Source organism: Onychomys torridus, chromosome 16, assembly GCF_903995425.1.
Source record: "Onychomys torridus chromosome 16, mOncTor1.1, whole genome shotgun sequence".
In the NCBI taxonomy this organism is placed as follows: Eukaryota; Metazoa; Chordata; class Mammalia; order Rodentia; family Cricetidae; genus Onychomys; species Onychomys torridus.
The window spans coordinates 45,263,035-45,290,732 of NC_050458.1; the positions used below are offsets into that span (position 1 = coordinate 45,263,035).

The 27,698-nt window shown below is 53.4% G+C and overlaps 1 protein-coding gene across 2 annotated transcripts; it reads left to right on the forward strand.

The window, feature by feature from the left end:
- The first annotated feature begins 38 nt into the window (after positions 1–38).
- Positions 39–27,688, forward strand: Syngr1 (synaptogyrin 1). 2 transcript variants are annotated; one of them, XM_036208175.1, is made up of 4 exons: positions 39–200; positions 18,598–18,835; positions 19,883–20,028; positions 24,066–27,688. In XM_036208175.1, exons 1-4 carry the CDS (start codon positions 102–104, stop codon positions 24,285–24,287), a joined length of 705 nt encoding a protein of 234 aa, XP_036064068.1. In that variant the 5' UTR covers positions 39–101; the 3' UTR covers positions 24,288–27,688. The 2 variants fall into 2 exon arrangements, with proteins under 2 accessions (XP_036064068.1, XP_036064069.1); XM_036208176.1 differs by lacking the exon at positions 24,066–27,688 and adding an exon at positions 21,337–22,056.
- Positions 27,689–27,698: the final 10 nt, after the last annotated feature.

Sequence of the window (27,698 nt, forward strand, 5' to 3'; positions counted from 1 at the left end):
AACCACACCGGCCCGCGCGCAGGCGAGGGGGCGGGGGCGCCGCGCACGCGCACGGGTCCGCGGCGCGCGCCGAGCGGGGGGCGCCGCACGGTGCAGCCACGATGGAAGGGGGTGCGTACGGAGCGGGCAAAGCCGGGGGCGCCTTCGACCCTTACACCCTGGTGCGGCAGCCACACACCATCCTGCGCGTCGTGTCGTGGGTAAGGACGTAGCGAGGCGGGCTGGGGCGCGGGGCGCGGGGGACTGGCGCGACCTCACCTGGCCGGGGCGGCCCTGCCGGTGCAACGGATCCCGGCCGCACGCTGCTTCCCCGGCCCCTGCCGCCGAGTTCCTCAGCCCCATCGCCGTGACCTCCAGGCTGTCGTTGTTTTGCAGCTAGAGGCTCGGCTCGCGCGCGTGTCCGTGGGGACGGAGCCCGAGTTCAAGGCCGCTTTTCGGGGGGCGCGGATTAGGGTGTGGATCTTCTCGCTAGGGCGCACCGCCGCATCTGCCACGCGCGTTCGGGGCGAGGACCTGGAACCAGGTTTTGTTGCTCACCAGGCACACTGCAGAGCCCTGAGTCTGGAGCTGGATACCTGGGTTCCGCCAAGCCCCGCATCTGCTTCGCCGCGTGACCTTGGGCAGGGAACCACCCAAGAAAAGATGAGGGAAACGAGGGATTCAGTTCCGAGCTGGGTGGGGAGCGTCACTTCTTCTGTCATGCCTTAGTTTCTCGATTTATAGGGGTGGGAGGAGCCTCCTTGAGGCCCCCTTGGGCTCTGACATTTTATGAATCGGCAGTACTCCCACCCCCAACCCCAGCATACACCTGAGTGGCCACCTAGATGTTGTCTAGAGAAAGGTCCCTTCCACGCAGTGGAGAGCAGGGAGGTTGGTCTGTCGGTTGCAGGACCCCAAGAGCTGAGTGGGGCTCAGCGCCAACCTGGAGGGGTGGTGGATCAAAAACAGCTTGAAGGGAGAGGCTCTTGGGGCTTTGCACCCGAGGGAGAGGAAGCCTATGGGCTCTGGTGTCCTCTGGGGTTGGCTGGCTTCGTGGAAGAGTGTTTTGCCTCTGCAGATCTGGGGCTCACTCCTAAAGGGCTAAGACCAGAAGAGCCTGGATTGGTGACACAGGTCAGGGACCCGTGGGGGTTGTGATTGAAGTCAGCTGTGACCTAGGCTTGCTGAGGTGCCCTTTCCTGGTTTTTCAGGGCCATATCGGGATCTGATGGGTGGGATGGCTTGGGATTTATTCTGGTCTTAGGGAATGTTTAAATGCCCTCCTTTATGGGGAGCCTTGTTTCCGGCACTCTTTAGGGCCGAGCAGCCCAGATATATCCATGAAGATTTGTGACACTGAATTTATTTATTCCTGGCACTCCCTAAGTTGCAGAAGTCTCTACAGGCCACTGGGTAAAGTGGGAATCCTGGTCAGGTGGGTTGACTGTGTGCTGACCTCCCTGGGGACCTGGCCGGGAGCTGGGGAAAGCACACGCTTTGTGAGGGGGCGTGGGCGTTGCTTGTGCTTGGGTCATTTCTACCGGGGATGGATGGCTTCATTTAGCAAAGCTTTATTGAGTCTGCCAGGCCCAAAGGGAAGGCAGCGTGACTCAGGCTTAGCCCCGAGGCTCAGGGAGCCCACAGTCCCACTGGGGAGGGAGCCAGGACAGGGTCTCCCTGCTGTGGAATTGAGGTCCTTCATAGAGGTGGTCATGTTGGGTCTGGTAGGATGCAGAGGGCTTGCACTTGTATCCATTGGGGTAAAAGGAGGACATGCTGAGCAGGAGGGAAAAGATTAATTAGGTCTAGCACCCACTCACTGATCTTAAGAATGGCAGGCAAGCATTCAAATCCAAGTCTTCCTGTCCAAAGGACTGGATTTCTGCTCCAGGGGAGATTGCAAATCCTGTAGTTTCTAATAGAGTGATCAAGTCCAACTCTGGCCCAAAGGCTTTCATGTTTTTAAAATCTAGATAAAATGCCTTGATCTTTCCTGGGTGGTGGTGGCGGCACATACCTTTAATCCCAGCACTCTAGAGGCAGAGGCTGGTGCATCTTTGTGGGTTTGAGACCAGCCTGGTCTACAGAGTTAGTTCCAGGACAGCCAGGGCTACACAGAGAAACATCCCCCCCCACCACCACCAAAAAAAAGCTTTGAGTGAGTGACCCATGCCTGTAACCTCAGTACTCAGTATGTTGAGGCAGGAGGCTCAAGAGTTCAAGGCTAGCCTCAATTACATAGCAAGTTGGAGCCAGCCTGGGCTACATGAGACTGTCTAAAAAGAAGATAAAAGACACCCCCCCCCCCAATCATTAAAGTAATACCTGCTGGTTATTGGATAACACAAAAATCACGGTTGGTGATTGGACAACATGGGATACATCATACCATTGAAGTTCACTCTTAGAAAGGGTTAAGATGAGGCTGGGGGTGTGGTTAGTGGCAGACCACTTGCCTAGCAAGTATAAGGCCCTGGTCTTTGACCCCGGTCCTGGGGGAAAAAGGAAAAGAAAGGAGAGAGCAGGGTAGGTTTCATGTCATGCTGTGTTGTTTCCATCCCATCTTTTTGAATAGTCTGTGACATGTAAAGACATCTTAGCACATTCTGGAGTGGGTCCCCAATGTCCTCTCTCCTCTTCTGTGGGGTCTGGCAGCCCCAGACTTCTCCATGGAGTTAAGGGAGCCTGCGATCTGGGTCTCAGGTGACCGATTTGTTCAGGTTTGCTGGAACTTTCCTGGCTTGAGCATAGCCCCAGATTCCCAGGCCACTCAGTCCCGTACTGGCTGGGGCCACTGGTACCCAGCACTCCACCATAGCCATGGTCCCGGCACACAGACTGGTGGGTTTGTAGAGGTTGTACCACCACGATCACATTTTCTGTTGTTTTTTTTCCAAAAGGTGGCCTTCAGACCCTTACCGTACAAGCCTCGGGGCCTCACTCAACCTCGAACTTGTGGACCTTGAGTCCCTGGAGCCCCTTGACCCAGTGGGACAGAAGAAGCAGGGTTTCCCAGAACCTGCTTGTCTCTACTGTCTCTACTCTTCCCTGTCGCTCCTTCCCCCGGGGCTGGGCAAGGCCACACTGCACTTGATGGGGAAGGCTGGCTTGGGACATTGTCCAGAGCAACTGCAAGCTGTTGCCTCCATCTGCTCTTTACTTATTTATTTATTTTTTAAAAGACAGGGTCTTTTCTAGCTCGAGCTGGCCTCAAACTTGATATGTAGCTGAGGATAACCTTGAACTGATTCTCCTGACTCCACCTCCCTCTAGGGCTGTGCCACAACACCTGCTTTTGTTTTTGTTTTGTTTTGTTTTGCCAAAGCTGAGGACCGAACCCAGGGCCTTGCACTTGCTAGGCAAGCGCTCTACCACTGAGCTAAATCCTCAACCTGCTTTTGTTAAGTGATGGTGATGGGACTCAGGGCTTCATGCATGTCAGGCAAGCCCCCCACCAACTAAGCCACATCCTCAACCCCCTTGAAATGTTTTTAAAGTGTAATTTTTGATGTCTATGTGTCTCTCTGTGTGTGTGTACCTTCTGGGGGAGGTTTCGGGGGCGGGGCTGAGGATAAAAGATATCATTTAATACCCTGGAGTTGGAATTAGAGGCATTATGAGCCTCCCAGGTTTTGGGGAACAGAATACCAGTCCTCTGAAAGAACAGCAAGTTGTCTTAATTGTAGAGTGGTCTCTCCTGTACCTCCCCCTTTTTTCTTTGGAGACAGGGTTTCTCTGTGCAGCCCTGGCTGTCCTGGAACTTGCTCTGTAGTCCAGGCTGGCCTTGAACCCAGAGATCCACCTGGACTAAAGGTGTGCGCCACCACACCCAGATAGATTTTTTTGAGGATTCAGGGAGAGTTCTGTAAGTATGGTGGGGGTCCCCCCCCCTTTTTTTTTTTTTTTTTTCTTTTGAGACAGGATTTCTCTGTATAGCTCTGGCTGTCCTGGAACTTACTTTGTGTCTGAGGCGAGGCTGGTCTTGAGATCTGTCTGCTTCTGCTGGGATTAAAGGTGTGTACCTCCATGCCAGGTTTCTTTCCCCCATTTTTGAAATTACAACAGCAAGCTCAGCCAGGTGACTCTCCAGGTCTAGGAACATCCAAGCTTCAGGGCTTTATATTTCTTGTGTTCTCTGCAGATGTCTCTGGGAGGCCTGGCTTGCAGTTGCCTCTGGGACAGGTGTCCTGGCTGGATGTATGTTGTCATTTCCAGCCTGCTTTCTCCCAGCGCTAGGCACAGCTCTGGCACCTAGATAGGAAGGCTTGACATTTATGACTGTCCATCCTGGAGCCCTCCTGGCCTCTGTGATTGGGCCACTCTTGGGTTTGCTCTGTTATGTCTCAGGTCTGGGATGTGGTGAACTGTACACAGGCTTGTAAAAAATTGGGCCCATGGGTTTCTGATGTGTATTTTGGTACTTTCCTTGGTGTGTAGCTTGAGGCCTGAGGGGCCTGAGATCCTTAGCAGCAAATCTTTTTTCTAGCCTCTATCATCAACTATGGCATGGTTGGGATTGGAGACCCTGGAAGGTTTGTGGCAGTGGGAAGATCTTCCTTGCTTGGTTGGTCTCCCCCCCGCTTTATTATTGTTATTATTATTGTTGTTATTATTATTATTATTATTTTGTTTTTGTAGTCCTGAGCTTCATGCATCTAGACAAGTGCTTTAACACTGTATATTACCTTCAGCCAATTTTTAACGTTTTTTTCTTTGTTTCTTAAGCCAGGGTTTCTCTGTGTAGCCCTGGCTATCCTGGAACTCTGTAGACCAGCCTGGTCTCGAACTCACATAGATCCGCCAGGCTCTGCCTTCCAAGTGCTGGGATTACAGGCATGTGCCACCACCGCCTGGTGTAACTTTTTTTTTTTTTTAAGGTTAATTCTTATTTATGCATCTGTGTATGTGCTTATGTGTGCATGTCATGTGAGTAGGGGTGCTTACAGAGGCTGGAAGAAGGCATCAGATCTCTTGGCCATTGTATGTGAGTCATGAGAACTGAACTCAGGTCTTCCGGAAGAGCAGTGAGTGCTTTTTTTTTTTTTTTTTTGGTTTTTCGAGACAGAGACAGAGTTTCTCTGTAGCTTTGGAGCCTGTCCTGGACTAGCTCTGTAGACCAGGCTGGCCTCGAACTCACAGAGATCCAAGCCTGTCTCTGCCTCCCGAGTGCTGGGATTAAAGGCGTGCTGCCGCCGCTGCCGCCACCACCACAGTGAGTGCTCTTAACCACTGAGCTATCTTTCCAGCCCCAGTTTTTAACTTTTTAGGTGAGACAGGGGTGTGTGTGTGTGTGTGTGTGTGTGTGTGTGTGTGTGTGTGTGTGTGCGTGCACACGCGCACTTGTTTCAAGACAGGACTTCTTTGTGTAGCTCTGGCTGGGATTGAAGGTGTCCACCACCACTACCTGGCTTGCATTTATTCCAGGATGTCCTGGAACTTTCGATCTTCTTGTCTCCCAATGTCTAGGATTAGAGGTGTGCAGTCCAGTTTTATCCCCACTTCAGGTGGCAGCTAAAGCCCAGAGCCAGTAACTGGGGTTGCTGTGATAGGTGAGTGAGTCCTCAGCCCCGTGACCCAGAGAAGCAAAGCTGAGCCTGGGGGAAAGGCCAGAAGGACAGAGAGGTGAAGCCAGGAGGGAGGGAGGAAGGGAGAGCAGATAGCAAGGTAGTTGGAGAAGCCACGCTTGGAAGCCAGACCTGAAAAACCTGCTGTCCTGGTCAGAGAGAAGGTAAGCAGGGCACAGGGCAAGTCTCCTTCAGCCAGAGTGGCTGTGTGATCAGAGCAAGGTGTTCTGTGAGCCTCAGTTTCCCCATTCATTAAGTAGGGGGAGGACAGTGGCTTGGATTTTATTTTATTTTATATGTATGAGTGTTTTGCCTATATGTATGTTTATACACCACTTGTGTGCCCGGTGTGGAGGTCAGAAGAAGACATCAGATCCTTTGACACTGGAGTTCTGGATGGCTGTGAGCCGCCCTGTGGGTGCTGGGAACTGAACCTGGGTCCTCTGCAAAGGTTCCTACTGTGCCAGCCATCTCTCCAGCCCCATGGTATGCCCATCCTTAAAGAAGCAATGTCAAAAGGCTGGGGAGATGGTTCAGTTGGTGCGATGCTTGCTGTGCCAGGCCTAATTTGGATCCCTAGAACCCTTGTAAAAGCCAGATGTAGTAGCATGTGCCTGTAACCCCAGCACTGGGTGTGGGCAGAACACAGGCAGGTCCCTGGAGCTCTGCCAGCCTAGCTGAGTCATTGACCTGTAGGCTCACTGAGATACCCTGCCTCAAAAAAATAAAGTGGGGAGCAACAGCGGAGGACACCCTGTGCTGACCTCTGGCCTCCACATGTATGCACACACACAAACAGTGCAGCAGAGGGAGGCTCCTTGGTACACACATGTGAGCAGAGCAGAATGTCGCTGGAGCTCAGCAGGGGGGACAATACCCCCTTATTTCTGGGGCAGCCTTCTTTTCCAGGCACGGAGTTTGGCTCCTCTCCTCTGTTGAGGAGGCAGGTGCAAGGGAGGTGACTTGGGGGAGGCTGTAGCTCTTTGTCTGGTAGGGCTCCAAGCTGTCAGGCCAGGCTGGGACCATGAAGGAACCCCAACAAGCGAGAGTTCTCAAGTAACCTACAGTCACAGAGCAAAGGGACATGGACTGTGCCCTGGGTTTTCAGCTTCCCCATCCCTTCTGAAGTCCTAACCAGTGACCTCACGGAAATTGCTCTGTAACCTGGTCTGCCCTCCAACCCTTGGACCCTGAAGCCACTCAGTGGGGGCCGTTCTCTTCTTCCCGCCTTCCCTTTGTCAGGCCTGAGGTGAGCAGGCTCAGGGTCCTTCTGTCCTCCGAAGCCTCTTGGACTTGAAGGCCCTCCTCCAGCTTGGACGACCCTCAGCCCTGAGACCTCCCTTTCCCGCTGACCCGCCAGTTCCAAGTGATTTCCCCGGATCTCACACACCACCCCTGGCCTGCCGCTCTTCAGTTCTGGTCACTGGTCACTGGGCCTGCTTCTCTCCCCCTCTCCCTTTTCACACCTTCACCTCCCCTCCTCCATGTCTCATCCTCATCTGCCACAGCCACAGCCACCAGCCACATCCCATGTCCACTTGTCCTCAGCCCTCTTGTGTGTTCCCTCACCTGATTCCTGTCATCTCGGACCTTAGACCTGGGAGCCACTGACCCTCACCCTCATCCCCCGACTTTCTTGTCTCTCTCCCTCGGGCCCTCAGTAGTTATGTGTCCCTGCTCTGGCACGTCTGTGCAGTGGCGCTCACCTGCCACAGCTGTGTTAAACCCAGCCCCCTTTCCCAGCTCTGCCCTGGGCCAGCTCCCTGTTTGCTGGCCCAGGCTCTTGGATATTGTCCCTCTCACGTGCTCAAGTTCCTGTGTCTGCATCAGGAGCTTCTCCCCTCCACCCTCAGGTTCCCCTCTCTGCTCTTGCCTGTCCTTTCCCCCTCTTCAGTGTGGGAAGCCACCCCCTCCCCATTTCCCTGGTCCCTTGCAGGGCTGAGAGTGCTCAGTCTGGTGTAGCATTCAGCAGGCTCCCCCCCGCCCCCACCTCTCCCTCTGGTCAGGCTCATCCATGACCTTCACATTGCCAAATCCTGTGGCTGATTGTTATAAATGGATCTCCACGGTGCCTGGCTGGCAGCGAGGGCCTCTGCATGCCCTTCCACTGAATCCAGATGCATCGGATGTGGACACTCTGTCCTCTGATTTAACCAGTACTCTGGGTGTGTTTTGCCAGCAATGAAGGCTTCCACACTAATGAGGGAACTACGGTCCAGAATCCAGTTAAAAATGTGGTGAATGTGGAGAACCAGGAGAAAATGCAGACCTTGGCTTTGAGACAGGGAGGTGACACTCGAGTTAGCAGGATAAGAACCAACCAGCCAGGAGCTGATGGCGTAGGGGCATAGCAGAGCCGAGTTGGGCTGGAAGCCTTGGGGACAGGGAATCTATCTGTCAGAGCTCCCAGTGCTGGGGTGACGGCTGGCTTCTTGGGAGGACTCCACACTGTGGGTCTGTGAGGTGGGACTTGTCTTACTCTGCTCCCTCATTTTATGAGAACTGTCACCTCCCCTGTGAAGCCTTCCTGGGTTCCTCAGCTTGCTCCCTGCTCCTCATCGCCCTTGTCCACTGGGCCATAGCTGAGGAATGGCAGAGCTGTAGCCTCTTCCACTTTGAATGTCTCCAGAGGGGAGCCTAGGCTAGGAGAAACGGCAGTGTCAGCCTGGGGCTGGCATCCTGGCAAGGTGAGAGGAACTCACTAGCTGACCGAGAAGCTCCAGAGCCTCGGTTGTCCCATCTCTGAAGTGGATTCACCAGGGCCCACCTTGCTGGGTGGACTGGGTGTTTAGGCCCAGCTGTGATGGGTCAGACAGTGTGGAGACATCTCCACTGCTTCCTTCCAGAAGGGGCAGAGGTGGCACTGATGGAGGAGCCCTGGCCAGTCAAGGCAGCCAGCCCTTGGTGAGGCTTCGGGGACCCTGTGTAATCTCAGGAGGGGGATGCTGGTTCACATCTCAGCACTCCTTGAGACTGGCCCCTGTGCCCTGCCCAGCCAGCCTACCCCCCACTACTGGGACCACGTGAGGACAGTCTGTGGGAAGATTACCACCTAATCCCCAGTGGCCACATCTAAGGCTCGAGAGGCATCGGAGCTGCTGCTGTCACGCGTCCCTGTACTGGCTTCTCTGTTTCCCTCACATGATCTTGTGGGCTGTGGACTTGTCTGTAGTAGGGCCCTTGGCAGCCTGACTCATCTCTGTATGGTTTCCTGGCCAGGGCCCAGGAGGCAGACTTGGGGCTAGGGAGGGGGCTGCAGCCCCTGATGCTGGCCAGAAGCCAGCCTCAGCTCATAGTAAGTTTAGGGAGTGAGCACCTTGTGTGTGCACGTGGTACTACCGGCCAGAGATACTGAGTTCTTTCCCGGAGCTCTGTGCCAGCCTGTGCCTGTCACACTGGCTCCTGTTCCCCTCCAGGCCTCTCCTGACCTTCCTGCTGGTTCTGGGGAGACTGAACCCAACAATTGAGCTATAGGGAACAACTTATGTAATGATGTTACCAAGGACGCTGATTGGAAGCTGCCCTGGATCTGAGCGTCCTGAGGGCTTCCTGGGGTGGTGTGGTTCCTGTGGAGGTTCAGATGCAGAGGAACCGGCCTCCTTGGGAAGATCTGGGGAAAGTGAGGCATCCTGAGCCAAGGGCAAAGGCCTTGAGGTTTTATAATCTCAGGAGGGTGAGCTTTATAAGAAGTCAGAGGAAGATGGTAAGGGCCACAGTGGGAAGGGTGACTTCACTTCCTGGGTAAGTGAGTGTCAGTTTAGCAGGGGACATACTTAGGTTTAAAGAGAACATCTGGTGTGATCGTCATTGCCTGAAGAGCTGTGGAGGTGGCCTGGATCCAGGGTGGTAACGTGAAGTGTTGCAGAGTTATGTGGGGAGACTGAAGTAACAGGCCAGGTGGCCAGATTGGTTGGGGGTTGAGTTCCGGCCCAGGTCTGGGATCTGGTGGGTAAATGGGACCCTGTGTGTGAGTGGTGGATGGGAGTCTTGGAAGAGGCTAGGGGCGAGGATGTAGAGGGCACTTGGGACGAGTGATATCTGCCTAGCCGTCTGGGGCTTGGGGCTCAGTTAGAGAAGGCCCTGAGGTGGTGAGCAGGCTGTCTGGCTGCCTGCACCAAAGGCCGAGGACCAGGCTCCTCCCAGCCACCTGGCTGAGGAATCAGTGTCTGTGCAGGGCCAGAGGAAGGTGTCGTTGGGAGCTTAACGGGCAGAGGTGTTTACCGGATGCTATCTGCAGCTTAGCTGGGTAAACCTGGCATTTATCTAAAGACCTTTCCAGACTAGTGTAGTGGCACATGCCTGTAGTCCCAATACTCAGGAGGTTGAGTCAGGGCGACTGTTGTTCAAGGACAGACTGGGCTACTAGAAGCAAGTCCTAGTTAAGACCCTGTCTCAAAAAGAAAAAAGAAGGGGCTGGAGAAATATATCAAAGGTTAAGAGCACTTGCTGCTCTTCTGGAGAACCACCCAAGTTCAGTTCTCAGCACTCAATGTTAGGTGGCTCACAATTGCCGGTAACTCCAGTTCCAGGGGACCCGATACCATCTTCGGGCTGCCTTGTGCACCTGCGCACACATGGCATATACCAACACAAATAAAAATAAACCTAAACATAAGGAAGGACAGATTTATTTTTAAAAAGGGGGGAGGGGGAGAAAAAACCTACTTTTAGTAGCTAGGACTTTGGGACTTTGGCTGGGCGGTGGTGGCGCACGCCTTTAGTCCAGCACTCGGGAGGCAGAGATAGATGGATTCCTGTGAGTTCAAGGCCAGCCTGTGCTACAGAGTGAGTTCCAGGATAAGCTCCAAAGCTACACAGAGAAACGCTGCCTTCAATAAACAGACAAACAAGTAAGTAAATAAATAAATACATAATAAAATAGCTAGGGCTTCTGGAGTTGCTAAGGCAACAATGACTTCTGATGTCCCTTGCTGGCTGGGGGAGAGGTTGGGAAGGGGAGCTGATCTTAAGGTCGTGCATTTGGCCCAGGCAGGTCTTGGCCATTTGGTCCCTTTGGAAATTGGACAGGTTGCTATCATGGTGCCCTGGAACTGGGGTCTGGAATCTGTCCCTCTTTGGAAACAGCTGGCTCTGTCCTGGAGTGCTCTGGAGGGGCAGGCGGGGTCAGAGGCCATGCGCCACCTCCAGCTGAACCTCAGCTGTCCTATTGGGTAGCAGCTACTTTGTTGGGCTGTATGGGTCTCAATGCAGATTAATGGTCAAATCTGTGAGGTACTTTCTATTGGCTTCTGGCCCTCTGGAGCTGTAGGCTGGTACAGAGTCTCATGGGGAGAACCACCAAGAAGGAGGTGTCCAGAAGGTTGCCAGGGTCACCACATCCTAATAGGGTCTCCCAAAGTGAGAAGACATTGCCTTGTTCCTGTTAGATTAAATAAGGAAGGAAACGGTGTTCGAAGGGGAACAGCATGTGCAGAATTTTCCAGCACCCTGCAGCAGTGCCATCCCTACCCTCCAGATGCTGACAGAGCACAGAGGTCAGGGGTCACAGAGGCTCAGGACTTCTGGGGTGTCTGGCTCTGCATCTCTGAATTTAGCAGTCCAGTATCCTGAAATTCTCTAATCTGATTTTTCTTCTGGCTTGCTTCTGAGCTGGCTGTGGGTCTACACCAAGCACCATCTGGGATCTGTTTCTAAAGATGGGATGGGTGGATTCAGAAGCGGGTGGAAACCATGGCAGAGGCATGCTGTTCACCTGGGCATTTCCTTTCTGTTTTCTTATTGTATTCAGGGATGACTGCCATAGCACACATGTGGAGGTCAGAGGACAGCTTCAATTTTCTCTTTTGGTTTTTCGAGACAGGGTTTCTCTGTGTAGCTTTGCGCTTTTCTTGGAACTCGCTCTATAGCCCAGGCTGGCCTCAAACTCACAGAGATCCACCTGCCTCTGCCTCCCGAGCGCTGGGATTAAAGGCCCAATTTTCTCTTTCCACTGTGTGGATCCTGGGATATAACCCAGGACTCCAGGCTTTGACAACAAGCACCTTTAACCTGCTGAACCACCCACCAGCCCTTCCTTACCCTTTTCTCCAGCTAGTGGGGAGAAGGTTCATGCTGAACCTGCCATGGTCAGGCACCCCACCTTGGGACCTCTCCTTCTGTCTGGGTCCTCTGCTGTTTTTGGCCCCAGATTCTGCCTATGAGGACCTTTTTTTCCCTTCCCCATAGCACAGCCAACCACCATAATGCATATTCCCTTGTCCTGGCTGCCGCGGGATGCATATACAGTTTCCTTCTGGTTTAGTTTCCGGTTCTCCGGTGTCTGCTTACGCTACGCTGTATGTTCCCTGCGGTTGTTACAGATCTGGCCTTAACAAGCTACCCAGGGAGGCTGCCTGGCACCGAGCACCAGTTTGGATTCAGAGTGCCTGGCATGCCAGTGCTGGCTCCACCACAGCCTGGGTGACCTACTGAGTCCCCAGGCACAGCCCTAAGATAGGATCAGGTATATCAGTCTGGTGGGTCTGAGCATATATCAGTACACACTGTAGACCCTTTCTCTCCCCGTATCTGTGAGAGGCTGAGCAGCGACCCCTGGGTCCCCACTCAGATGAGAATCTAGATCATTGCCGCATGTGAGGCTGAGGGAACCCTGTAGGGGGCTCTGGAAACCTCCAGAGGCTGTATGTAGGTCCTTGAAGACAGTTTGTCCACCGGTAGGCCTGGGCCTGCAGGGTGTATGGTGTTTTCCAGTGCACACCTCACCTCGCTCTCTCCAGTTATTGTCAAGTCCGCCCTTCGGGTCAGTATTTTTTACCATGTGGGATCTGAGCACATCTGCAGACGGCACCTTCCTTGCAGGCCAATTTCCAGCCTGGCTACCTCAGGAGTTCCCTGCAGTCTCTCTGAGCTGCGCAGCGGATTCTTTGCAAACACGGGTCAGAGCAGGTCAGTTGCTCAACTGCTTGAGTCTGCATTGGCTCCTGGACCCACCTTGACCCGGGGGGGGGGGGGCAGCCTTTTCTTATCTTGCTGACCTTAATTCTCGGATGTCTTCCTCTGGCTCTGTATCAGCTTCCCCCCTCTTCCTCTTCACACAATGAGTTCGTTTACACCGTAGGGACTTTGTGGTTCATCATTTTTGAGATAGCCCGTTGGTCCCAGGTCCTTGCTATATAGCCTGGCTCAGTGCTCACTTCATCAGCCACCCAGTCTGTCTCCTCTTATAGCGTTTAATGCTTCTTCATGGTCTGTTTCAAACTTCCATACATGTCTGTCTCCTTCATTGTGAACAGGGACCTTGCCTGCCTTGTGGCTTTGGTATGGGCGCACCTATGAGGTGCTCAGGAGTTGCCATTAAGTGAATTAAATCCTGACCTCTAGGAAGAGGCCTTCTAGGCCCCACCTCGATGCAGTGCAGATCTGGGTGTGTGTGACGCAGTCAGCTCCTCGAATAGTGTACCCCTACAGTTTGTGTGCTCTCCCTGAACCTGTCACAGAGACCAGCATTAAGTTTGGGTGGGACCTGTGCTAGGAACAGTCTCCAAGGAAGATAGAAAGGGGCCCGTGACAGGGGAAGGAAGAGAAGCACGGAGCTGAGGGGGAGCGGAGCCCCAGAAGTGAATGGGGCTGGTGCCCAGTTGGCCTCTGTACCTAGAAACTCAGGACGTATCCAGATGGTAGAGAGGAGCCCCAGAAGTGACCTTCCAACTGTAGGGTGGGGACACGTTGGAGTGAGCGGGGCTAACGGGAAGGGCTCTGTGATTCAGAGCTGGGCCTTGTCACCCAGCTCCTTCAGAATCCCATCCTTGTTACACCCAGAGACAGTGGCCACCCCACAGCCCATCAGGCCTGTGCCCAACTGATCACTGCATCAGCCCCTCTCCCTCCCGCTCCTCCACCATATCCTCGGTCCACGGTCCACCTCCAGCCTCCCCACAGGAGGGGCCTAGTACCCTCAATGTCCCTTTCTGCAAGGTTCCAGGCACCAAGAAGCCTACAGTCTGTGCTGAGTGCCTGACCAAAGCTGGAGCCTGCTGCTGCTGTGGGACCTCCTCACCCTCCTAGGGACACATGTCTCCAACCTTTTTTTTTTCCTGGCCTCTCCAAGGACTCCCTACCTGGTTCCCCTTAGAGACCCAGTCTTAATGGTTCTTCAGCTTTCCCCAAGGCCCAGATTTCCACCTGCCTGCTTCCGCTCCCAGCTCCTCCTCCCAGCCTCTGGGGAGCCCATTTTCCTTGTTTTGACAACTGGGGCCCAGTGTTGTTCTGAGCTCCTGCTGCAGTGGCACATTTTCCGGCCACAGGAAGCATGCATCTCTTAGGCGGTAGGTATTGCTCAACAGAGGCCTCTGGCGGTCCTTCTTGCCCATAGTCTCCAGGGAAGGAAAGCCACCTGAAAGGACCTCTTTCTTAATCTTGTGAGGCATGCCCTGCTCTGGGTACTGGTGTGCAAACCTTCCCAAGAGGAGAGGTTAGTGTTTTGTTTTGTTTTTTTTTTAAAGTGCCAGGTTGGTAAGCACCAGACCTACCAATGAACTGCATCTCCTGGGTATAGATGTGTCTGCCTGAGTGTGCCTCGCGCACACGTGGAAGACAAGGGACGACTTGGTGGAGTTGTTTTTCTCCTGCTTTTATGTGGGTCCCGGGAATCGAACTCGGGTCACCCAGTTTGTGCCCCAAGTGCTTTTATCCTCCGAGCCTTCTCACCAGAGATAAGAGGCAAGGTGAGGTAGCTGTGGCTTGTTCTGCTTCTCTGATCTTCCAGCGTTCACCCCAATAACTGGCCTCGGTTTGATTTTATTAATATGACTCTTTAAGATTCCTGCTACAGATAATTTTTCCAGAAGACCATTGTCCAGATTTGAATTCAGATTTGAATGCAGCAGGCCTGTCTGACCCCCTGTGTCTGAAATCTCTCCAATCAAGAGACTTTTCCCACTCTTGCTTCTTGGGTGGCATCTGGGGCTGGGCCATTTGCTGCAAGAAGTCTTGGATTGTTGCAGCTGCCAGCCCCAGATGGTGGTGCACAGAGACTGAATAGCTTAGGCCACTCTCCTGCTGTTCCCCTGAGCACCAGCATGGATTCGGTCTTGCTGCCTTAGCCATTGTATTCAAGTTGCAAATTACACCAAAGCTGCCTGCTAGCCTATCCACACCTCACCACCTGCTCCCCTGGGTCCCTGGCAGCCCGCCCTCTCTTTCTTCAGGTCCTCCCCTTGAAGCTGGTGTCAGCGTGGGCCCACTAGACTCCAGAGGGTCACTTGGCCTTCTGAGTCTCAGTTAACCTTTTCTGTTAGCCAGCCAGTCTAAATCACCTTCTGGAAATCGTGGGCTCTGGTAAGGATGCAGAGGCAGTGAGTGAGCCAGGAAACCCTTCACGAGCAGTCCTGGGGCTGACCCAAAACCTAGCCCTTCCATTCTTTTTGTTTTTGTTTTTCAAGACAGGGTTTCTCTCTGTAGCCCTGACTGTCCTGGAACTCACTCTGTAGACCAGGCTGGCTTCGAACTCAGAGATCCACCTGTCTCTGCCTCCCAGTTGCTGGGATTAAAGGTGTGGGCCACCACTGCTGGGCTGCCTTTAGTGTTTTCACGTTGTGGGGCATTGCCTAGTGCCTACCAGGTGATCACTTTTATTCCCCCATTCCCCCACCCTCTGCTGTGTTGCTGTTTTGCCTCGGGGGAAACCAGTGGGTAAAAGAAATCACATACAGCCGGGCGGTGGTGGCACACGCCTTTAATCCCAGCACTCGGAAGGCAGAGGTAGGCAGATCTCTGTGAGTTCAAGGCCAGCCTGCTGGTGTACAGAGTGAGTTCTAGGACAGCCAGGACTGTTTCACAGAGAAACCCTGTCTTGAAAAAACAACAAACAAAGCCCAGGGCCTCGTCATGCTAAACATGAATATATGCTAAGCATATGTCTGCCACTGCACCCCAGTCCTGTGTCTGGTTTAATTGCTTATTTCAGTACTTTGTTCCTTTTTATGGCCAAATCAGAATCCACCCTGTGAAGGGCTCTGGTTTGTTTTCACTTTTCCTTCAATGTACATTTAGGCCACCATCTTCTGTGTCCTGAACCAGTGGTCTCAAGCTTGTTCTTTCTCCCCAGGAAAGACCTGCATGAGTCCTCTGAGTGCAGCTTTGCCTGCCTGCTGTATATTGTTGTGATCTGCACCCTTTAGAATCTTGTAAAGTGCAGCCACTTAGCGGAGATTCATGCTGGGAAGTTCAAACATCACAGTGTGCTGAGACCTCGAAGGAGTCATGAGGCAGCAGCTGAATGGGACCACTGTTGTATGATGGTGTAGACATGCAGGAAGGCAGGACAAGAAACATTGCAAACGGTCCTTGGCTCTTTCCCTGTTCCGTATCATCTGTGCCTTACTAATCCTCCTGGGTTGTCCGCTGTGGCAGAGAGCGTGCCTGGTTTATACTGAAAGAGAGTTCTTTTTCTTTCTTTCTTTCTTTCTTTCTTTCTTTCTTTCTTTCTTTCTTTCTTTCTTTCTTTCTTTCTTTCTTCCTTTCTCTCTCTCTCTCTCTCTTTCTTTTTCTTTTTTTTAAGATTTATTTATTATGTATACAGTGTTCTGCCTACATACATGCTTGCAGGCCAGAAGAGGGCACCAGATCTCATTATGGATGGTTGTGAGCCACCATGTGGTTGCTGGGAATTGAACTCAGGACCTCTGGAAGAGCAGCCAGTGCTCTTAACCGCTGAGCCGCCTCTCCAGCCTGAAAGATAGTTCTTTATATACAAATGAAAAGTAGGGGCTGAGGAGACGGCTCATCAGGTAAGAGCACTGGCTGCTGCTCTTCTGGAGGCTCACAACCATCTGTGACTGCAGTCCTGGGAGGAATCGGACACCCTCTTGTGGCCGCCACAAGCATTGGTGCATAGACAAATATCCATGCAAATAAAATATTTATTAAATAAAAGTACTTATAAAATAAACGTAGGGGCTTAGGAGATGACTCAGCTGGTAAGTTCTTGCTATGTAGGCATGAGGACCCGAGTTTTCTGAAAGTTAGGTGGAGTGTAATAGAGGAAGACCAGACACTGCCTCCACACGCATGTGTGCGTATACATACACACAGAGAGGCAGAGTCACAGTAGACGGGACTGGACAGCAGCAGTCCCTCCAGCTTCTGCCTCCTGCTTACCTCACGTGGGTGCAAGCCTTTTTCAGTGTCTCTCTGAGATCTGAGCTTTCCCCATCCCTGGAAGAAGAGCAGCCCAAGGAGGAAGCGCGAAAGTTTGGAGCCCGGTCCTGTCACTCACCAGTTGTGCAACTTTAGGACATTCTTTCATACCAGCGCCTTTAATAGCCTCATCTACAAATTGCTGATGGTGATACTACTATATTAGCTAGCCATTGCCACATAATAAATTGCCCCCAAATGTATGGCCTAAAACAGCGGTTATCTTACGTTGTCTCAGTTTCTGTGGGTCAGGAATCTGCTAAGGTGGATGTCATTGCCTCCAGGTCTCTCACCGGCGAAAGCCACAGAGTCAGCCAGGGCCGTGGTCTCATGTGATGGCCCTACTGTGGATCCGTCAGTTTCAAGTTCACAAGCATGGTACTGCAGGTTTCAGCCCAGCCCCACTCAATGGACTGCTGATGGAGGGCTTCGGCTCCCTTCTAGCTGTCAGCCGGAGATGTCCCTCTGCTCCTTGTCACAGCAGTTGCCTTCCAGTAGAGCAGGCAGGGATGGGGGACCAGAGAGGAGTGAGTGATGTGGGAGCCAGAAGCGATACCTCATCACTTAAATTATCCTTTCATAATTTCATACTTATATGATGTACTTTGATCATATATCCCCCAGTTAATCTTTCATCTCCCTTCTGCCAAGCTCCTTCTTCTCAACAAGCTCTTACCTTTGTGCCTTTGAGTATTCCTGTTTTATGTATGTCTGTGTGCACATTTGTCTATGGATGCTATGTGAGTGCAGTGCCCACAGAGGCCAGAAGAGGGCATCAGATCTCCTTGGAGCTGAAATCACAGATGGTTATGAACCACCCGAAATGGGTACTGGGAACTGAACCCGGGACCTCTGGAAGAGTAGCAAGCGCTCTTACCCTCTGGGCTATCTCTCCAGCCTTGAGTCTTTGCATTAAAAGATTGCTTGTGGGCTGGAGAGACGGCTCAGGGGTTAAGAGCATCGTCTGTTCTTCCAGAGGTCCCGAGTTCAATTCCCAGCAACCACATGGTGGCTCACCACCATCTGTAATGAGATCTGGTGCCCTCTTCTGTGTACATAATAAATAAATAAATCTTTAAAAAAAAAAAAAAAAGATTGCGTGCATGAGCACAGTAGGGGTTTATCTTCTTGGCAGGGGCAGTTCATCATAAGGAAGGTAGATGCCCTTCCCGCAGCAACCACTGGAGCACAGTGGGGCCTCATAAACCCAGACTTTTGGGGGCCAGATTCAAGACAAGGTTTCACCCGCCTCTGCCTCCTGAGTGCTGGGATTAAAGGCATGCGCCACCAGTCCCAGCTCTGCCCAGACACTTTAACCACATTTTGTCTATTAGAAGCAGATCACTGGGTCCAGTCACTATGGAGTGTGGCCAGCAGAAGGTAGGGTCAATACAGCCTGAGCTAGCTGCCAGTCCAGCTGTGCAGTCCAGACTGTAGGTAAGGTGCCTCATGGGCTACATCTGGCAGGATTGTTACCACTGTGAGTTTTTGATTTTGTCATTTCATTCACCTGGGGTAAGACCGGGACTTGTGGCCTGAGATACCAGACTAGGACAGCCCTAGGCAGTTCAGAGAGGAACACAATACAGGGCTGGGCTGGTGTTAGGACCTGTAGATGTTGACCTGGAGGACTGGGATTGGCAGGGTTGTGACTGAGGGGGACCCAAGTTCCCCACTCTGGGGTCCAAGCTAGCCTGGGGACCCTTGGTGTCAGTGGCAGGAGGGGCCGAATGTGCGGTCAGGGCCCCTAAGCTCTGTAGCACTGTTCGGAAGTGGTCGATGCTAACTGTGCTGTGACTTCAAGCAAGCTGCCCTCCTTCTCTGGCCTTCCTGCTTAATACTTCCCTGCCGTGTGTCCACAGTGGATCCGGTGATCACACCTGCTCCTCCCCTGCAGGTTTTCTCCATTGTGGTCTTTGGCTCCATCGTGAATGAGGGCTACCTCAACAACTCGGAGGAGGAGGAAGAGTTCTGCATCTACAACCGGAACCCCAATGCCTGCCGCTACGGCGTGACGGTGGGCGTGCTGGCCTTCCTCACCTGCCTGCTCTACCTGGCGCTGGACGTGTACTTCCCACAGATCAGCAGCGTCAAGGATCGCAAGAAGGCTGTGCTGTCCGACATCGGTGTCTCGGGTGAGCCTGCTCGGTGGTCCCCCTTAACGGCATGTGGCGAGTTTCTTCTTCTACCTCGCCTGAAGTATAGGTGGTGAAGCAACATTCTAGGAGGGGCCAAGGCTGATGAGGGGAGGGTCTCAAGTCAGCTCTGGGCTCCATGCCCTTCTGCACCGCTCCCTGGGGGTCCCGGAGCCCTCCTTCCTTTGGTCCTGGGCAGGACTACCACCCTTTGCTAGTCTTCCGCCCTTGGGAGTCCCAGAGTCAGCCCGGTAGGCACTTTGGGCATGATTAGGACTATGGGCCCTGCTTCCAAAGGGACTGGGGACCCTTTGACCTTCCAGAAGGAACTAGGACTAAATGACTATTCCCCAGTTTCCATGGGGTTCCCAGAAGCTCCTCTCAAGGGCAGGCTGGTACCTCCCAGGCTCTGTCCCAGACAGCTCCGGGGAGACCCTGGGTACCCATAGATGTTGATCTTCTATCCAGCCCACACATCTCGGCTTCAGAGGGGCTCCATTTGCTTGGGGAAGGGGGGGCAGGGGGGAAAGGGGGCCCGGGGGGAGGCTTCTGGAAGTTGCACACATGTGGAAGTGGAGATCCAGGCCTTAGGCTGTGCAGCCAGCCACTCTTGTCCTTGTCCCAGATGTCCCCTCCCCTAGTTCTCCAGAAGTCTGAGCAGGGCCGCTGCATCCTGCCTCTGCATTAGCAGCTGGCCTCCCAGACCAAGGCAGGGAGGTGGCAGGCATTAAGAGAGACCCCTGAGCTGGCTGCCCACCCGCTCCCCATCATCCTCCCACCCCATGGCCCTGTTCTGTGCTCCTCGCCCTGTGCATCTACTTGCCTTTGACCTGCCCTGTCTGTGGTCACCCCTCACCCCAACTCTGTCATTCCCAATCTGCACCTTCTCCTTTCTCCTTCTCTGTGCTCTACCTCCTTGCTCATCATTTTGGGGGTCGGGGAGCATGGGAGCATGCTCTTGAACGGTCCCCCTGTTCCTGGGTACCCTGTTTTCTCCCCCTTCTCTGTGTGTGTCACTGACATCTGGCCTGGCCCTGGGCACCCCAGCCTTCTGGGCCTTCTTCTGGTTCGTGGGTTTCTGCTTCCTGGCTAACCAGTGGCAAGTCTCCAAGCCCAAGGACAACCCTCTGAATGAAGGGACGGACGCAGCCCGGGCCGCCATCGCCTTCTCTTTCTTCTCCATTTTGACTTGGGTGAGTACGGAGCCTGTAGAGTCCCCGCTTGCCCCAGCCACACCCCAGGCTATGGCCTGATGAGTAGATAGGCTGAGCTCTGCTTCCTGGAGTGAACCTCGTACCAGCACCACCCACAGCGCAGCCTCCCTGAGCAAGGCAAACCCTTGCCTTGATGTGGAACAGTTTCCTGAGGGTGTGGCTTGAACTTCGCAGTATAGCCCAGACCGGTCTTGAACTCAAGATCCTCCTGTGTGTGTCTGAACACACGCCATGCCTTTGCTACCCTGTTTGTTTTCTTTTCAAATGCTGAATTTTCACTCGTGGGGGTTCCACACTTCAGGAGGAAGGTTCCTATTGGCTCTGCTTCCAAACAGGGAAATTGAGGCTCAGACACTTAGCGATGTGTTTGTTTGTTTATTTGGTTGTTGTTGTTGTTGTTGTTGTTTTTCAAGACAGGGTTTCTCTTTGTAGCCTTGGCTGTCCTGGAAGTCGTTCCAATACACCCAGCCTAAAAATAAAATTCCTTAAAAAAGACAGAAAATAATCTGGGCAGTGGTGGCATACTCCTTTAAACCCAGGCAGAGGCAGGTGGATCTCTGTAAGTTTGAGGCCAACCTGGGCTACAGAGCAAGTTCCAGGACAGCCAGGGCTACACAGAGAAATCCTGTTTCCAAAAATAAAAATCTTGCATATGGAGGAAATCGTATTTAGGGGTCCAACATGCTGGAGCCTGTTCTTTGTGGGGCTAGCCCAAGGTCTCGAGGACTCCACGTGCCACAGCAAAGCCAGCCCCTCTTTGCATGGGTCTGGGTCATATCTGTTATCTCCCTTCTGTTGAGAGGTTGGGTCTCAGCAGCTCCCTCTTCCCAAGGCCTCCCTGCTCCCACTGCACTGTCCTAAGCCCACATTCTTCAGGAAACCCCTTGAGCTGCACACAGCTTTCTCTGTCCCCACACCCCCTGGAGTGACTTCTTTTTCTTTTGAGGACCCCAACACCCATCTTCTGGGGCCTTTAGCAGCCCCCAGTATTGGGAGCTAGAATTTTGTGGTTCCCAGAGGCCAGCCATGGTAACCATAGCTCTTGGTGCCTTCAGGACTGGGCAGGAAGATCAGGGTGACCCCAGAGGATCTCATTTGGGAAGAAGGTACCTGGAGAGTAGGCCTTCCCCACCCCTGACTCTGGCTGAGATGGGCAGAGCTGACAGGAACCTAGTGATTGGACTGAAGGGAAACCCCTGACGGACTGGTGCCGCTGGCCACCGCTGGCCTTCCTGAGGCAGCTCTGCCCTTCCACCTGCTCAGTGGCCTCACTCCTCTCTCCGGCAGAGCCTGACTGCAGCCCTGGCCACACGCAGACTCAAGGACCTTACCTTCCAGGAGGAATACAACTCACTGTTCCCCGACTCAGCACAGCCATAGCCCCTGAAGGGCAGGGAATCCACGCCCCAGCGGGGCCCAGTTGCAGGAATGGCCCAGAGCTGGAGATGCCTGACCACTAGGACAGGAAAGACAGGATGAGGCTAGCTGGAGGAGTCAGCTAAGGCTCACCACTGCCTCACCCATGATGCATTGCTTCCTTGGTTTATTCTTTATATTTGTTCCTTCAGTAAACATTTATTGAGCAACTCTTTTGTGCCTGTGTGGATTAGACAGGTCCCTGGTCCCAGAAACCTATAGGCCAGGGAGGGAAAGATAGCCAAACTTCTACAAAGTGGGGTGAGCTCTTAGAGGGTCTGAAGTGCCTCTGTGGAAGGGGGTTGACAGTGTGATAAGCTGTCCATAATTGTGTCGTGAAAGGCCAGCTTCCTATCCCCCTGGGGTGACTACCTACAGAGGACTGGCCTGGAATGTTGGAGGACCTTTGGCCCGGCTCACTTTTCCTATGCTGTGTGACCGAAAGTAAATTGTTGTACCTCTCTAAATCTTGGTCAATTGTCCCAGCCTGACTGATAATGAATGAACTTCTTCAGGCAGCTGAGCAGGCTGAACAAGGGCCAACACAAGCCTTGGCACAGGATGCTCAATAAATGTCCGTTTTGTTGTTCATCTGTTTGCTCATTCATTCATTCATTCCTTGAGTAAGGTGCATCTCCATAAGCCCTCCTTTGGGAGTGGGTCTTGCAAGTCAGTACTTGTTCTGCCAAAAGACTGTGGCCTTCGGATCCTCCTCACTGCCTCCTTTGGGCCCTTAGAGCCTGGGCAGCACCCACCTGTGCTTGTCCTCTCTGTGGGGGTTCGGGATGCAGTGGGGACAAGCGGACCCCAGAGAACTGCCTCTGCCTTGCTGTAGCTGAATGCAGAGAGTTAACCAGAAGGCTCTGGAAGCATGCAATTACACACAGCCTGCTGCCTGGTGAGGGAGTGCAGGGCCCAGAGCGCTGAACAGAGTCCCTCAGCCACCCTCATAACCTCTGGGCCAGGTCCTTCTCTTTTCCTGTATGTGGCCCTTTGTACTGGCCGGCCAAGGTTGACATTGACTCGGCCAGGGGACTAGCCACAGACAGTCTCCAGTGCCTCTAGCCCAGTGGTTTTCAACCTTCCTAATGCTGCAACCCTTTAATATAGTTCCTCATGTTGTGGTGACCCCCGACCATAAAATTATTTCATTGCTACTTCACAACTACAGTTTTGCTACTGTTATAAATTGTAATTTAAATAACTGACGCGTGACCCCAAAGGAGTGGCGACCCACAGGTTGAGAACCGCTGCTCTAGCTAGCGGCCTCTCCCTTGGAAGGGTCTGTGGAAGTCATTACTCCAGTCTCCTGCCTCTGTACAGGCATCATGAAGCCAGGGAGTATAGGGAGAGCCTGGCCTCCATACCTCTCAAGGATGTGGTCATCCTATTTGTTTCCTGCCCTCTAACCACAGCTCCAGGGAGCCCTGACCACTCCTCAGTGTCTCACAGGCCAGGGCCCCTGTGTTCCGGGCTGAGTTTGGGCACTCTGCTATGGGTCCTCCCACTCTCTGCCTTTATCTCCCTAGCCGTGACCTAGGGCTGCGGGCCAGCAAGGTCTAGGGAAGGCTTCCTCTGTGAATTGCAGAGCCGATTTGTTCTTTAGGTCTCTGTGGTCAGCATCCTTGCTCTGCATGTGGCTGCAGTCAGACCTTTCCTGTCCTCCATGCTGAGAGAAACAGGACCCAGCATGTATGGGACAGTCAAGGTTCTGATGAGTCCTGTGCTTCTGAAACGTGTTTTACTGCTTCCTTTCATTTCCCAAACTTGTCCGGCCATGTGTTTCCGCTAGAATTAGCTTTAGTGGCAAGTGATTTCAATTCCAAATAATAGTAATTCAAACAAGTTCCAAGTCTGGAGAGATAGTGCAGGGCTTGCATAGTGGATCTAGGTGTCCCTTCGGTGATTAGACATATCCTTATCTCTTTTTTTGTTTTGTTTTGTTTTGTTTTGTTTTTTTGAGACAGGGTTTCTCTGTGTAAGTTTGCACATTTCCTGGAAATCACTTGGTAGCCCAGGCTGGCCTTGAACCCACAGAGATCCTCCTGCCTCTGCCTCCCGAGTGCTGGGATTGAAAGCGTGCGCCACCACCACCCGGCACATCCTTATCTCTTACCTGTCACTCATCTTACTGTGTTTCAGCAACCAGAGCTCCAGCTGTTTTCCAGGTACTAGACCTGAGAGTGGGACATAGAATGTGGCTGTGCCTCATTGGCTGGAAGTTAACCACATGACTGTGCCCGGCTGCAAGAGAAAGAAAAAGCTGGCTTTTAGGAGATGCGAGTAGTTCTCAGGTTTAGGCAGCCTTTCCTCCCATTTCACATAACAGCCCTGAGAACACAGTTTGGGAGCAGGCTGTGGGGCCTTTGGGCTATCTTAACCTCTGAAGTGGAGTCGTCTCGGCTTGGGATACCTGGGGCAGGGACTTCTGAGGTTCTTTATGGATGGGTGTGAACAGTCCTTCCCCTTAGGCTTGGTGCATCGAACATCTGTAACCATCTGTATCCTGTCAACTAACCTCTACTAACCCAATGCTCTTGTCTGTCTCTCCCCTAACCATTTCTCCCACCTATCCTCACCCCTGCCTGCTCCCATCCCAGGCAGGGCAGGCTGTGCTGGCCTTCCAGCGGTACCAGATTGGCGCCGACTCGGCCCTCTTCTCCCAGGACTACATGGATCCCAGCCAGGACTCCAGCATGCCTTATGCACCCTACGTGGAGCCCAGTGCTGGGCCGGACCCTGCTGGCATGGGTGGCACCTACCAGCATCCAGCCAACGCCTTCGATGCTGAACCCCAGGGTTACCAGTCGCAGGGCTACTGAGCCCCCATGATGGTGGTGACAGTGACCGCCTACCCTGTCCCTGTCCTTTCATCCAAGCTCCCGTTCCAAACACCCTGTCCCCTCCCAGGTGACCCTGCCTAGCGCCTGCTCAGCCTCCAAGTGACTCCACTGAGGCCCAGTGCCGCTGGAGTGGGGAATCGGGGAGCCAGGTGGGGGGTGTCCCACATGTGTGTGCAAGCGTGTGCCCAGGGTCTAGAGGGTGGGGCCCAGGGGTCACAGTCATTCATTATGTCCTTGAGCATTCACTGAGCACCTACCAGGCAGGCCTTGCTCAGCTGGGGAGTGGGAGAAAGGGGGAGGGAAGGTAGACTGAGAAGCCCCCGCTCCAGGTACAGGAAAGGTAGATAGATGGACAGACAGATACTGGGAAGTTTGGCTGCAGGGGGCTCAGCCACAGGTGAGTGTGGTCAGTCACAAGATGTGGGTCATCATCTCCAGAATCCTTGATATATAACAGTCCTCCTGGGATTGCCAGGGCTATCTCCATTTTATGGTTGAGGAAACTGAGGTCTGAGAGGTCAGAGTACTTTGTCCAAGGTCATTCAAGCAGCTGATGATGAGGCCACATCAGGGTAGGCCGGATACAGAGCTCCTGCCAGCCTGCCTCTTTCTCCTTTTCCTACACCTAGGCTTTGCCACTCAGTGTTACTCTGGTTAGGGGGGAGGGGGGCGGTGCTTCAGGACTTGAGTCCAGTGAGACACCATGATCTGCTACAAACCAAGGACCTCCTCTGCCTCAGCTGCTTTCTTCCATCCGGGTCCCCTCCTCAGTCCTGGTCTTCTAGAGGGCTCCCCAGACCTGCCCCTGGCCCCTTGTGTTGTTCCAAGCTCAACAGGTCCCACAGGGAACTCCTTGGGGGTGTGCCAGCAACCTCCTGTGCAGTCTCCCAAAGGAGTGGAGGCCGTCCCTGCCTCTCAGAGGCCTCACTGAGCCTTTGCTCATGGCTGGGTAGACGGGAGGCCAGGTGGGGGTGGAGAGTGGCCCAAGGTCCCAGTGAGGAAGCCGTAGAGCTGGCCTTGCTGCCTAAGGTGATTGACTCCCACCATCCAGCAGGTGACTCCACCCTTGTCACCGCCTGGGACACTGTGCTCTCTCTGCTTGTCTGGGTCAGTCAGGGTTCAGGGCTGGGGGAGTAGGAGGCCAGGCTAGGAGCTTTCAATTACAGGTTCAGCTTGAGTGCAGGTCACACTGTCCTGATGACTCACCAGTGATACACTGCAGGGTAGGCTCAGGGAGACCTTGGGTCACAGGAAAGAGAATACCAGGTGATCTCAGAGACAGAGGAGAATGGGTGGGGTCTAAAGGGACAACGGGGACACATTCTCACAGAAGGCGCTCCCCTCTCTGTCACAGCAGGAACCCAGAGGGAGAGGGTCTGTGCCATCTTCCTGTGTGTCCTGGTATATACCAGCTGGTTCCTTGAGAAGCAGGGCAGTGGGCTATGGGTCAGCTTCAACGATGGGTGTCTCCACCATCTCACTCCATGCCCTCCAGGACGCAGATAGGCAGATTTGCTCTATGTGTGTCATAGGGTGTCAGCGAGGTTAATGATGACACAGGATCTCTGCAGTGTGTTCACAGTGCGAGCCTACTGTTTGCGGCTGAGAAACTGTAGCTTTGGGGTTATTTCTACCAGGGACACATAGTTTGCTCTTCTGGTACCCATGTTGGGGTGGCGTCACCAAGGGTGTCCTCTAAGGGCCTGTGGACCACACAGAGGTACAGGACCCATTACAGTAGGAAACATGGTATGAGTACAGGCCTAGGGAAGTCAGTCAAGGAGGGGACTCCACCACCCCTCCTGAACAGAAGGGGAAACTGAGTCTCTGTGAGCATGGAGAGTTAGCATTGGAGATTGGATCCAAACTGTGGTCTTCCAAGTTCCCTAGGGGGCCACAGTGTTGGGAGAGGACCCCAGGCAGCTGAGTGACGGCTGGCTGTTGCTGACTTCCATTTTGCACACCTGGGAAGGGGCTCTGTGTACACCCCTCGTGCCCCAGCCAGTTGGCTCAGGTAGGGACAGCTTGGGTGACTTGACTGGCTCCAGACCAGAGGGGACAGTGTGGCTACAGGAGTGTTTCTGTGCCACCAAGGGGCGGTGAGGAGTCCTGGCCTTCAATACTCCTGCTGGTGAGCACTAGAGACACAAGGACTGCCCATTTGTTTCTCCCTGGACAGCACCAGGCAGCTGGTGATGGCGGGCAGAGTGCTGGTTAAACTCTGCCCAGCCTTGGGTGTCTATTATAAACCCTAATCCTCAGGCTGGGGAGGTTTACAGGACCAGGAGCAGGGCTGCTGGGACCTCTGCAAACACCTCCCCCTTTTCCAGATGCATGCCACCACCCTGGTAGTGATGTCAGACAGTGGAGGAGAAGCCTAGGAGAATTGGAGTAAGACCCAGGCTTCTGACTCAGTGGTTTGGGAGGGGTCCACCCCACACCTCCTTGGACAGAGCATAGCCCTGGGAGAACCCAGGCCAGCAGCACCATGACTTCCTTGCCCTCTCCACTGTCTCTGCTTTCCTCTCCCACATTCTTCTTGGAGACAGCCCCCCACAGCTGGAATTGGGGCCCCTTTTCCCTGTCAAGCACAAAAGAAGGTCTGGGAAATATGGGTTCCACGTGACTTTATAGCTGCCGGGGTCCTTCAAGAGACTCATGTCTCATCCAAGGTCAAGCACAGAGTGAGAGATTGGGAGCCCTGTCTTCTGCCTTCTGAGATGACATGACCTGCAGTCCCAGGCCATCTTGCCTGGGTGCTCCCAAATCCACCTGGGATGTAGCAATCAAGGGGCTAATTCCCAGGGGACTGGCACCAGTCTCCGCTCCCTCTGTCCCTAATGGTTCTTGATCTTCAGAGACTCTTGGGGTTCTAGGCTTTCCCCATGTAACCGAGAGATCCCACTTGTTACCCCTGAGGCACCCCTACCCTTGATCCACACCCCCTTTGGTCTCTAAAGCGCGTGAACAGGAGTCCCCAGAGTTCACGGAGGATGGACTGGGCTGGCCATCTCCTAGTGCTACCCTGACCTGACACTCCCACCCCCTGGCACCCATGGCTCTCTTGTCTGGGTGCCCCGGCCCCTCCCGCAGCGTTACTGCCTGTGTATAGTATAAATATATATATTTTCTATATATAAGATGTATAATATAAGGCTCCACAATATATCTGTGAGTGTGTGTGCGCGTGCGTGTGTGCGGTGAAGGGCGGCCCCCACCTTGGGCCCTGCTCTAGACCCTCCCCCACCTGGTTAAGCCTCTCCAGAGTGGATCCAGTGGCCCTGTGGCATCCTCCTCTATGACATCCATCCATCTGTGGTGAACCAAGTGAAGGTGGTGACTTCTGGTGACGTAGTAATAAAGTGAAGACGTCCAACTCACCAGTGGGCT

What these genes read in the sequence shown, in the direction of transcription:
- Syngr1 (XM_036208175.1), top strand. Translation starts at nt 102, where the DNA reads ATGGAAGGGGGTGCGTACGGAGCGGGCAAAGCCGGGGGCGCCTTCGAC. An exon ending in GTCCGACATCGGTGTCTCGG is followed by an intron (nt 18,836 to 19,882) that starts GTGAGCCTGCTC and finishes TGGGCACCCCAG; the next exon opens with CCTTCTGGGCCTTCTTCTGG. An exon ending in TCTTCTCCATTTTGACTTGG is followed by an intron (nt 20,029 to 24,065) that starts GTGAGTACGGAG and finishes CTCCCATCCCAG; the next exon opens with GCAGGGCAGGCTGTGCTGGC.